This window comes from Polypterus senegalus, chromosome 14 (genome assembly GCF_016835505.1).
Source record: "Polypterus senegalus isolate Bchr_013 chromosome 14, ASM1683550v1, whole genome shotgun sequence".
NCBI lineage: Eukaryota > Metazoa > Chordata > Cladistia > Polypteriformes > Polypteridae > Polypterus > Polypterus senegalus.
The window spans coordinates 105,320,088-105,333,139 of record NC_053167.1 but is presented as its reverse complement, the minus strand read 5'-3'; the positions used below and the strand labels follow the sequence as shown (position 1 = coordinate 105,333,139).

The window sequence follows — 13,052 nt, the reverse complement described above, 5'->3', positions numbered from 1 at the left end:
CTGGTGTAACCTTAGACTGGATAGCTATACCTATTACTACAAAAAGAGAAACCTGTCACTGTCTTGGTCACCTTCATTGTATAATGCTGACAACATACATCTCAGACGTATATATTATAAAGGAAAAAACTGTAGACTGTCTGTCTCAATGAAAACAGTAACAATGTGTGCTGCAGTGAGAGGAGCTTAAGTACAAGAAGCTTATTTGTGTCAGGTTTTCAATCTGTGCCTGATTGGTTGCTAGACAATGGCTTGTCACTACTAGAGCTTTGATATCGATTGCTTCAAAGTGTTTATAGACTCAAATGTGTAACTGCTTAGGTTTAGAACCGTGTTTCAACATTCCATGGAAATATTCTCTACAGTTCTTGTGTCCGGTGTACATTTCACAGCTTGACAGTGCAGTGAGTAGTGCTGCTGCTCATAGCCCCAGTGCCCTAGTTTGAAATGACACCCAAGTCATTGCCACTGTGCAGTATGTGTGCTTTCCACATATGATTGTGGATTTTCCTTCAGCTTCTCTGCTTTTTCTCCCTCAAGGTTAACTGATGTTTGAAAGTGGTCCCGGATGAGCATATGTGAATGTATCCATAAGTGTATCGTATAATTGATTTGGACCCCATCCAGGGCTGGCTCCTGACCAGCCACCTAATGCTGCTCTAATAGGCTCCAGCCTGCATTGGATTATCTAGGCTTGGTAATCGATGGCTGGATTGATCTTCCGTAGCAAAACGTTTATAGTTTAGTCCAGTCTTGAGTTCTAATCAGTCCTTCCTAGGGTTATACTTTCTGATTAGCAATACTTTAGTTCAAGAGAGTGCAGTAGTCCAACACTATGGGAACCTCAATCATTGGTGGTGAAAGCTCAGCTTGATATGTAGATAATTCCTAATCATACACTCTGAGATGAAAAAAAAAAACTAATAAGCACTTCAGTCTGATGTGATTTTTTACTTCATTACTTGCTGGGATTACATTCTGCTGAACATGTTGGATAGGCACGAGAAGGGGCTTGGATTGCAGAGTGGGCCGAAGTCACTAGGTGACTGTGCTGCACTGGGGTAACTAATCACCATCCCAAGTAATAGATACAGCTGAGGGCATCTTGTCTGGATGAACTTGGTGTGACAAGAAGAAAGTATTTACAAATTTTCTATCTTTCAGTCTGTATCTATTGTATATAATGATTATGTTTCTCAAGTGAGTGAAACTGTGGTAAACCCAAAATATAATAGCACCATATCATTAACATTTCCAGCATTAGCAGACTTAAGACTAATTGTACTTTAATACCTTGTTCTGCTTTTAATAATTTCATGGAATGCATAATTTCACATTGAATGCTACCACATTTGCTGCCATCTTGATTACCAATGTTATTGCTGTTGCTTGTCATGTGTCACCATGATGGTTATTGTTATGTCACTTCCTTTTCTTATATCGGAAGCCTGCCTATAATGTGCAAATAGTTGAATGAATATATTATAATCTGTTGGCTTTATATATTTTTTGCAGCTCGTCCTGCATCAATTGATTCATTCTGTAAGTCAATACAGAGATTTTTTTGAACCAGAGGATTATGAATTTGTTGTTAATTTACTTTAAATGCAAAACCTAAAATGAATACTTTTTGAATACATTTTAGCTTCTTAATATGATGCCATTTTATTTTCTTTAAATGCTATAAATTCTATTTTGTGATCCCATCATCAGGATGTGGATTCTAGTTGTTATGGTGTGGTCACAAGGTTAACATCAAGCGTCAATTACATGAAGCAGTTAAAAGTTGCCTCCAACTGCTATTCCCAATTCGATTTTTACAGATAAACATTTTCCTTTGCAATTTTCTTAAAAACCTTTTATTGACTTTTCTATAATGGATTTCTCCCTCTGGTTTCTGAATCCTGAATTTCAGTTTTCCTTTTCAGCTCTGTTGAAAGATTTGCTTGACTTGTGGGTTTGATGTCAGCTTGTTTCTTTGACTAATGTGTGTCTATTCAAGGAGACGATTCAATGGTGGTCCTGTCCTTCATGTATTTGGGGTTCCATATTAAAGACAGGTTGGACTGTTCTAGGAACACAAAGGAAATATATAAGAAAGGGAAGAGCAGCCTTTTTTTCCCTCAGGAGACTGCATTTCTTTAATGTGGAAAGTGACATCCTTTACATTTTCTATAAATCTGTGTTTCTACGTTGTGGTGTGCTGGGCTGGTAACATCATCTCAAGAGAGGCTAATTGAAAGGGCAAGCTCAGTCATGGGAAACACTCTGGACCCCGTGGAGGTAATAGAGAAGGAGAGAATTAAAATAAACTGAGTACTGTTATGAACAACACTGCACATCATCTCCCTGACACAGGGGAGGTCCTTTTCATTTTTCCTTACTGTCTTACTGTCTTACTTTCCTTTCAGTTTAAAAATTAGTATAGTTCACAAATTAAAGATTTGCTTAGGGATTCTTATTTCTAGAACTGCTTAGGACCTTTAGTGAGTGTTATTTTGACAGAGACCTTTGCCTAGCAATTTTGGTGTTGGTATTCAGCATCTCTAACTTCTAGTTACTGATTTTTAACCTTCTTACTATGATTATTTGCTCAGCTCTTTGAACACTTCTGTATCCCCCAGTTATTTAATTAGGAGAACCCTATCTGCATCCACAAAGATTCAAGATGTAGTGAGATAACTAATTATTACATCAAAAATATGCATTTATAATATGGAAAGAATTCAGATTCATGTTTATTGTTAAGTGTAAAATAACATTCTTACTTGCATGTCTTCCTTGAAAAGTTCAATAATACTGTACTGTCACACAAACACATGCCCACAAAATTATACATGAAATGTAACACACACACACAGTTACACACATGTTATACTGTATACATTGTAATGGATGGACTGACATCCTGGCAAGATTGGACTCTGTTCCCTTAAATGGTCAGGAGACCACGATAAATGTGACTCAGGAGGAGTCTACCCCCAATGGGTGGATTTTTCCCCTATACACTGGGCAGTGGCATCTCTTCTGGTGAGCCCTGGTTCGATTGCCCACAGGAAAGCATGGGAGTTGTGGCCCCATAGGGCTGCCAGGTTGGGATACTTGGAGGCCACCAGTTGGAGCTGTCAGAAATTGACTGTGTGTGGTCAAAGGGTTCTGCCTGTCCTGAGGGAATGAATTGACCGCAGGAGTTGCTCCTGGGCTGGAGTTAAAACAGAGCCCTCCACTTTTCCTGGTGAGTCGGAGTTGGGAAAGGAGCTAGACAACACTCAACTGGGAGGAGTGGAAGTGAAAGAACAGAAAGAATTGTATAGTCGCACTGTGCTGAACTAAAGGAAAAAAGCATGTTAAAGGACCTTTATTAAATAACCTGGTACTGGTGTCTGTGGAGTTATGTCTGGGATTTGGAGCTTATTGGCACCCCCAGTGTCCAAATTATATTTTTACATATTTAATATTTATTTACAAGTTTCTGTTTATAAATGTAATTAATTTAGACCACTGAAGAGTGTGGAACATGACACAGACAGGCAGACAAGTTCAAATCACCCCACACACGTTTATTTACAAGGTGCTCCATATTTCTGCGATACGTGTGTGGGGCCGCCTGCTGCTCCAGGCCGTCCACAAAATATTTGTTTCGGGGCCCCTACCTTGGAACAGGCAGAGGGCCCCACGTTGGGCGCCATTGTGGAATATGACCCGGACACAGACAGGCAGACACGTTCAAATCACCCCACACACGTTTATTTACAAGGTGCTCCATATTTACAATTAGTGCTCACAGTTCCCAAGTTCCCAAAATCCTGGTCGCAATACAATGCCTTCACTTTTCAGGCCGCCTCCTTGCCTCTCCTCCCGAGCTCCGTCCTTCTCCACTCCCGACTCAAGCACTGAATGAAGGGAGGCGGCCCCTTTTATGATCACCCGGATGTGCTCCAGGTGTGTCCTGGCAATCTTCCACCGACACGCCCCAGTATGGTGGAAGTGCCGACTGCATCCCCGGAAGCACTCCGGGTGTGGCAGAAGTGCTGAGGTCCAGGGCTTCAAAGGCATGGGGGCACCCCCTGGCGGTGGCCATGGGCCCCTACAGGGTTGAGCTTCAAAGCTCTGTACCCGTGGCCCCCAAAGGTACCAGGGCGGTCACCCCCACATGGTCTGGGGAAGGCGTAAGCCCTCCTCCGGTCCTCCTGGGCGTCCCGGCCGGGTCACCCCCCCCAGCCATCTCTGACACCGCCCCACCGCCAGCGAAGACCTGTCAGGCAGAGTGGCTCGTTCCACGAGGACAGCTCATCCCCGAAGTGGGTCCTACTACTCGTCCAGGGTCCAGTCCGGCACCCTGGGACTTGCCTCTGGGGTTTTCATGCCCCTTTGGTTGGAGTCACTCGCACATCCATAGCCTCCACCAGCTGCGACAGAGCCCCATCGCCAGCGAAGATCCGTCCAACAAAGCAGCCCATCCCGCGGGGGCAGGTCCCCAATGAAGCAGGTCCTACTGCTCGTCCATGGTCCAGTCCTGCAAGCAAAACCGAAAGAGGGGCAGAGACGCCACCAGGACACCACCAGCTTACGTCCCTGGCAGCGATCCCCCCTCCGGACATATGGACATATCTCAGTTTCTTGTCACATTTCAGAGTTGAAGTACAACTTGGCTCTATTCTGAAACTGATATATTTACATGCTGCTGCCTTGCAGTAAGGAGATCATGGTTTGAGTGCCAGGTTCTCCCTGCATAGAGTTTGCATGTTCTGTCTGTGTGGGTTTCCTCTGGGTGCTCCTGTTTCCTCCCATCGTCCAAAGGTGTGCATGTGAGGTGAATTGGAGATACTAAATTGGGCCACGTGTGTGTGTGTGTGTGTGTGTGTGTGTGTGTGTGTGTGTATTATTTTACATGCAATGTGATGGTGCCATGTCCAGAGTTTGCTCCTGCCTTGTGCCCAATGCTAGCTGGGATAACCCCCAGCACTCCCACTATACCAAACCGTGACCCTGGTACAGATTAGAGGGATATAAAAATGACATGACATATTTCGAACAGAACATCATTTTGAGTTCTAGTGCAGAAGCTTCTGCAGGGAGGAAGACATTGTGATGTTATTTTAATAAAAGGGAGTGAGATGAAAGAGGATTTTCATAACATCAAGTAGTCAGGTAGACAGGGGAGGGTTTGCTTTTATGGGAGAAAGTAAAAGTTAAAATGAAATACAGAGAGATTAGACTAAAGGTACATTTTAAAAGTCTTCACGGTAGCATGGGAGGTGAAAATAAGAAAGCATGCTTAGGAACACGAAGACCACAATTATTTTATAAAAAAATCATGCAAGGTGACAGGGCCATGACTTACAAGGAAGGTTTCAGTGACATAAAGAAAAAATGCAGAGATATCTAAACCTTGAGTCGGCCTTCTCTGCAGTTTTGTGTAAAGAATCAAAAATATATAGAATGAGACTTGATCTGAGCTATCAAGTGCTTAACGTGTTGTGCAAAGGCATCTTAGAATCTCAGAATATTAGACAAAAGCTGTGGGGCAGAAATGATCTTTTGAAATGTACAATAAGTGCAGTAATTCAAAGTAGGAAAGTTTCATGAGGAATGACACTACTTCCATTTTTGAATATTTAAATGATTCTGACATAGCCTCTTACCATTACACCCAAAATTAGAGGTGAAAGATTTGACATTTGACCAAGACATATTAGAGGGAAAAATATAAGTTAAATTGCAGTACAATGTTAATTTTAATATCTGGGATTTAGAACAGAAGACACAAGTAAAGCCCATCCCTGGAGGATGCTGTATTTTCAGTAGATCTTAAATAGGTAGTAGACTAAATTGGGTTCAGGAAGGAATATCAGTAGCTAAATATCTAATCTGGGAGAGGACAATGAAGTGAGAAAATGTCAATATAGCTTTGAGAAGGAGCTGGGCCTATTCAGTAATCAATTATTTTTTTTTTTTACTAAAATGGCTTACCTAATTTTATTTTTTCTCTTAATCAACCACCAAACTCTAAAGAGTTGCAAAGCAAACCAAGAGGTGACCTGATACCTCAGGGGCTCAAACAGCACTGCAGGGCCACAATTTTCAATCCAATCAGTCACCACTTAACTGTTTATGTAAACCGTTATTCAATGTGATAAGTGGCTTGTCAATAACTTGTTAGCGTTCTCATTCAGCTACACCAGTCATTTCCAAAATTGACATTATTTTTTCTGAGCTCAACATTCAAATGCTTTGTGACCAACGGCACTTGAAATTTTCTAGACCTTCACTATTGTATTCTTTTCATATATTTATTGAGAAAGATTTATAAAATGTATAGATGCAAATGGGATTTAAGTTAGTGTTGTGAAGTAAGATTTTGCATATAACTTGATAAATGTTTTGTGTCTTTATTTATAATTTAGGCAAAGCAATGTAATTTAGTGTTACATTGGTGAGAGGCATTCGTGTTTCCCCTTTACGACTAAGTCTCTTTGTAATTTTACGACAGGATTTGGGGGATGTGTCTTAAACCAGTTTGGCGAGTGTTTCTTTGGTAAAGTTTTTCTACCCCCTCAAGTAGGCTAAGGTGTACTTTAACATATGGTTTGGGGGCAGGTGTTAAGATGTTCTATTTCCCCGATTGGTCTGAGGTATGGCTGTTTGGAATTGGCTTGTCTCAGAGGCCTTTAAGTACCATGTTGTCCTATTGGCTGTAGGGGTTGGACAGAAAACCCATACATTTGCTTGCTTTATCTCACTCTGTCTCTCTTGCTTGCTAACCTGTGATGATGTAGAAGTATCTCTCTCTTACTAACATCTGAAAGAAGCTCTCTCTTACTGATCTGATGAAGAAGACCATCACACCATGAACAGGCCTGAGGCCTGTTCTGAAGAAAGCTGAGCACCAATGATGCCTTAACTAGAGACATTTTAAGTAACTACAAGTCTGTGTGCCACCTGAGCTACACATCACCATTTAATCAGGTTGTATGGTTGCCAATATTCAAACGTACTTTTCATTTTGTTATTATTTATGAATATTATCGTACTTTTCATTTTGTTATTATTTATGAATATTATCAGTAATACATTATTTTATGTGTAACTTAACTCCTGCTTGCCTTTTTACTACATATAATTGCCTGAGGTTATAGATCTAGAAGGGAAGGTGGGGATAAGTTATATACAATAATACCTTATAAACAGTGGTAAGTCTGTGATTAGGCATTCTAAGGCTACATATTAATAATACAATAGGGGAAAGTAGAGCAATATATATATTACTCTACCAAGATAAAACAGTTAGCCTGATCAACTGTTGGCTTATGATGAATCTCATTATTTTTGCTGCATGTCTACATTTTGTCATTTATTACTAAAACATGAAAAACGTTTCTGTTTTAACGATGTGTTTACATAGATTGTTGTAGACATGGAACACACATGAAATATATGTACTGTATGTGTTCCAAATGACGATATATTATTTACCCTCTACAGCTCCAGGCAATTCACATGGAACCAAGGTACTGTATGTGTTCCAAATGACGATATATTATTTACCCTCTACAGCTCCAGGCAATTCACTCCAAGGTAAGGTTCTCAGTGCTCAGTGTTTCTTTGTGAACTGAGCTGTGGTGATGGGTGGGGAGATGGGATAGTAGGCTGCTTGCTGCTTGTGTTGATTGACTCATTTACAACACACAAGACACTGACAGAGAGGTGCGAATGGATTTAAGGTGGGCTGGAATTACGAGTTTTTTCGTAGGCTTTGGTAATTCTAGTGTTAAACAAATAAAATTCAAGTTAATTGAAATAAAAGCAATATAGTACTTGCTGTATATGTTCCATTAACAATAGTAATCGCTTATTAATGAAGAAGCAGCCAGTGTAGCCCACCAAGAAGTGAGTTGTGCACCCCTGATTTAACAGCATAAGTAATGTTATAAGGAACAGATTTAGAAATTAAAGAAAATTATATAGTGAGTGCTGAAAGGGCAGTCTAAGATGCAGAATAACCATTATTAGTGAATTGGAAGGAGCTGCAGTGTTGGCAACCGAAGCAAGAGCTGAAGAAGCACTCAGAAGATGCATGGAGACTGGGCAAGCTACAAAGAGCTGGCAGTAACCGTGGTAATCTGGAGGAGCTCTTATGAAGTGAGAATGCTGATTGGCATTCTCCATGGCCAATAACACCAGTGAATTTACATTGTCTTCAAAAAGTATTCAGACTCATTCGGTTTATCCACATTTTTGTGTTGCAGCCTTGTACTAAAATAATTTAAGTTAATCTTTCTCTCAACAAGCAATACTCAATTTCCCAGAAAGACAGATTAAACAAGATTTAAAAAAATGCACATTTATTAAAATAAAATGAAATATTATATTGACACAAGTATTCAGACTCTCTACTTAGTACTTCATTGAAGCACCTTTGGCAACGATTACTGTATGTCCTGGACTCTTCTTGGATTTGACACAACAAGCTCCACACACCTTGGACTTGAGGACATTTCTGACAGTCTTCTCTAAAGATCCTCTCAAACTGTGTCAGTTTGGGTGGAGAACATTGATAGGCAGCTATTTTCAGGTCTCTCCAGAAATGTTTGAATGGCTTCAAGATGGGGATCTGGCTGGGCCACCCAAGAACATTGACTCTAAGCCACTCCTGCATTGTCGTTGCTTTTTACTTTGCGTCATTGTCCTGTTAAATGGTGTACCAGTCTGTGGTCCAGAGGACTCTGCAGAGGTTTTTCATGAAGGATATTTCTGTATTTTGCCCTGTTTATTCTTGCCTTAGTCTTGGCTAGTCTCCCAGTCTCTGCTCCTAAAAACACCCCATCAGCATGATGCTGCCACCACCGTGCTTAAATGTGGGAATGATATTGCACATGTGATGAGCAGTGCCTGGTTTCCTCCAGATATGGTGCTTAAAATTGACGTCAAAAAGTTCAATTCTGTTACACCAGAACAAAGAATCTTGTTTCTTATAGGCTGTGAGTCATTTTGGTGCCTTCTTGCAAACACCAAGCGGGCCTCCGTGTGTTTGTCTGGCCACTCTGTCATAAGGCCTAGCTTAGTCGAGTGTTCCAAAGGTGGTTATCTTTCTGGATGTTTTTCCCATCTCCACACAGGTTCTCTGGAGCTCAGTCAGACTGATCTTCATCTTGGTCATCATGGTGTGCCACATTTTCTAAACCAATCCAACATCTCTTGAAGGCAGTGGTCAAAGTAGTAGTGGTGATTTTGGGATGCAGAGTAATTGTTTATAATAATTGTTAAACCGATCTGACAAGAGAGCAAGCTTCTGATATTGTTGAACTGTTGGAAAGTCTCCTAAAAAGACCTATCAAACATAAAGTTTGTGTGTTGCATGTGCCGAAAGAACATTGCATGCGTTAAAAATAAACGCATAATTTCCAAGTAAAAAAACGTTTTGTAAAATCAGATTATACATTTGCATTCCAAGACATCAATGTAGTAGCGGTCAAAACCGAAAGATACACTGTCACAGGTTCTGTGTGTGCTGTCTGATGCTCAGTTATAAGCCAGATCATAACATATAACACAATTGAATGGATAGGTGAATGCCCTATCACCTTCTCATTTATTTCCCAACTAGATCAAAGACATTTATTGCACATTTTAACCTATTCAGCTATAAATCTTCTGCCCATGAGTTTGAATACTCTTAAGAAATTGAACATTTTATTAGCACTGTGGGGCCATTGCATGAGAATTTAATGAAATTTAAATTGTTATTAAAGGATTTCTTAGCCAACGTGCTAAGGCCCCATCCACACTACTATGTTTTCATTTAAAAACACAGATGTTAGTCTCCTTTTTCACCTTTGGTCCACATTGCATCATCTGTTTTAACCCCTAAAAATGGACACTTTGAAAACACTCTCTGGAGCTGTATACTTCTGAAAATACAGCTTCAGCATTGTAATGTAGATGGGGCAAAAGCACAGTTTTTTGAAAAAACGAATTCTAATCATTCTCTGATTTGCTTGTATTTATTACATTTCCTTTCACCAACTTGAGACATCTCATTGCAACATCTCATTCCACAATTGGTCGACACTCCTGAAAGAACAACTTATTTCAATACAGAAGAGTCACTTTCAATTAGTGCTTATTGTGTTGCTTATCTACATGCATTAGGACCACCATGGGACACTTCCAACACCCCAAACCCCAGACACAACCCCACCAAGACAGTCCTGGATGCAAATAAACATTTTTTTTTACTTCCAAATACCTTTTTTGATGTCAAAACCACACTCTTCAATTCGGAATAGCTCCTTCGAATCCTCCAGTTGAGTTTCGCCCTCTGCTTCCTAACTCTTACTCAACTGGAGGAGGTTGGACAGCTTCCTTATATTGTGGATCCTGGAGTGCAATGGCATATCCTGATGGAAGGACTTCAAAGTCAAGCAGAAGTTCCCCGAAACAGGGAGTCCTCCCTGTAGCGCCCTCTGGCAGCACCCAAGGACCCCAACCAGGTTGTCCCTCAGTACTACTAATCCCATGAATACCTGCAAGTGTCCATACTGGGTTCATGCCAGCGGACCACTGCCATCTATTATATTGGGTGAAGAACTGCTGTTGACAAACAGCCTACTCAAGTCCATCCATTAATCTTTCCCAGCGACTGGGATCATAATCCAGCTCCATCCCATCTGGGTTATGCCTTCTATCATGTCCTTCTGTTAGTTTCCTGGCCGGACAAGGATCCACCTTCTGTCCTAGTCGGGACGCCATTCCATCCACCATAATGCTTACAGCTTCTATATTGCTTCTGTATACTTTGAATGCTGTGTACTTGAACAAAAAGCAAATAATTTACCAGAAGCCACAGTTTTGCAATAATTCCCATGTCTGGCAGTGTTAACATCCATGCAAGGATTATACTGATGCATGCATACTTAGTGTAGGTGAACATCTATGTCATCTGTGTTTTCAGTTATTTTAATGTGGACATAGATACTTCCATAAATGATGTGAAATTCTAGTTTGAACAGAGCGTTTTATTAAAATTATCATTTTTTAATGAACACATAGTCATGTGGACATAGCCTAAGTTGTACACTCTGGTTCAGCAAAGTTTTAAACGCTTAAGCAAGGTCTGCCATTTCTTATTACATGTATCTAAGTAATCTGCTATGAAATTAAGCTCTAATTGCAAAAAAAATCATCTTTTTTTTAAATTTCAAAAAAAGACAAAAGTATATACAGTGTTGGTTAGTAATGTTTTAAAAGTCACACTTAAAATATTAAACTACACAATTTATCATGTTAATGGATTATTTGATTTATGCTGCATGTATGATAGAAATCTAAATTAATTATTTAATAAATATTTTCACTGAACAGCATGTACAGTAACTTTAATATGAGTAACATGGTAGAGCTCTAAATAATTCTATACATATTCCAGAAATCTGAATAAGTTTAACTTAAACCAGTGCCCTGTATAGTCCAGTAAACCGAAAGAGTTGTCCTAAAATCAAAATATGTGTCGTCAAACCTAGAGAGATGTGCATGAATCCATGCAGCCTGTCATATTAGCCAATATTTTCCACAGAGTGAATACATGTCCAATAAATATTCAAAGCATGGTGTCTGCGCGTGATTCAATGTGTGTGAGCTACAGTATCAGTACAGCTGTAGTCATCATTTGATTTTTTCCCTAAATGTCACCTCATAATGATTGGTTAGCAACAGTAATTCAAGAGTAATGGTGGCATCAGTGTTCCAAAGGCTTTTGTGTAGAATACTGCTCTAGAATTTCTGTATGTGCTCTATTTGCATTGCTCCAGCTTTCCTGTGACCCTGCTCAGAATAAGTGGGTTTGAAAATGGAAGGATGGGTGTTTGGTATACTAAAAATGAAAAGCACAAAATGCTATGTTTCTTGGAAAATGTCCTAGTTCATCTTATTAGAGTAAGTCATATTCACCATTGGTATGTGTGTAATACGATAGTCCTCCCAAACAACAATTTGTTTTAATTATATGGTTAATGAGTTAAATGTTATGTGCTTGAACACAGCATCATTAACAACATAAAATGAAGTACAAGCAGATAATCTGTATTAATGTTTATGTATTATACTTGTAACAATACTATGCTAAAATTAATTTGTTACATCGTATACATTACTTACTATTGTGTAAAAATGAAATAGTTTTAATGTTTTAAATTCCTAACGTCAGCTTTTTTTTTCCTTTGTAAATAGGTGCAGAATATGTCACAGTCCATAGAAGTGCTAAACCTGCGAACACAGAGAGATTTCCAGTATGTCTTGAAAATGGAGAGTCAGATGAAAGGCCTAAAAAACAAATTTCGACAAATTGAGGATAACCACAAAACTCTATTGACAAAACACTTTCAGGTATTATCAAGAAGACCTCTTTTTATATATATTACAGTAACATTATATTGCATCATCTTTACACTGTAATCACCAGCAATCATGGTCTTCTAGATTACCTATCTTAAAGAATCAAATATTTATCTTTCTACTCTTCCATTTATCCATTCATCCATGCACCTGTCCATCCATTTACTGAATCATCTAATAAAGGAGTCGCATACTATAGAAATTAAACATCTCAAGATTCAGAACAACCAAATCTTGTTTATTGATTACTTAAGTGACATACTCAATTAAAAGAGTGCTAGTCATTCATGAATGTCTTACTAATTTTAATTTATAAATAGTTTAAGATTCAATCCCTTAATGAGCAGCATTCTCCTAATTAAGAAAATGGCTCGTTCAGCAAATGATGTTTCTCCACCGAGAAGGTGGAGTTGATGAGGAGGTGATATTTGAAAGGATAGTTATTGGCTACTAAGAATCTTTCATAATTACTGTCTGCATACTTTCTTGGACCAGTGGTTAAGCAGTCTCGTGGTTGTGGACACATCCTTTTTATGTATTAAGTATTCGTTGGTTTCATTTCCAGGACTGCCATGTTGGTTTAAGTTAATTAATTATTTTTAAGTAATTATTATTTGGGATTTTTTATAAAAGCCTAGCGTTAGAGAGGCATCTCTGAA

General features: G+C 39.3%; 1 protein-coding gene across 1 annotated transcript in view; it reads left to right on the top strand.

The window, feature by feature from the left end:
* Positions 1-13,052, top strand: part of olfm3a (olfactomedin 3a) — a 101,097-nt gene that overhangs the window by 73,191 nt on the left and 14,854 nt on the right. Inside the window, exon 3 of the mRNA XM_039735663.1 lies at positions 12,229-12,384. Within this exon, the coding sequence (XP_039591597.1) occupies positions 12,229-12,384 (156 nt within the window). The remainder of the gene's footprint in view (positions 1-12,228; positions 12,385-13,052) is intronic.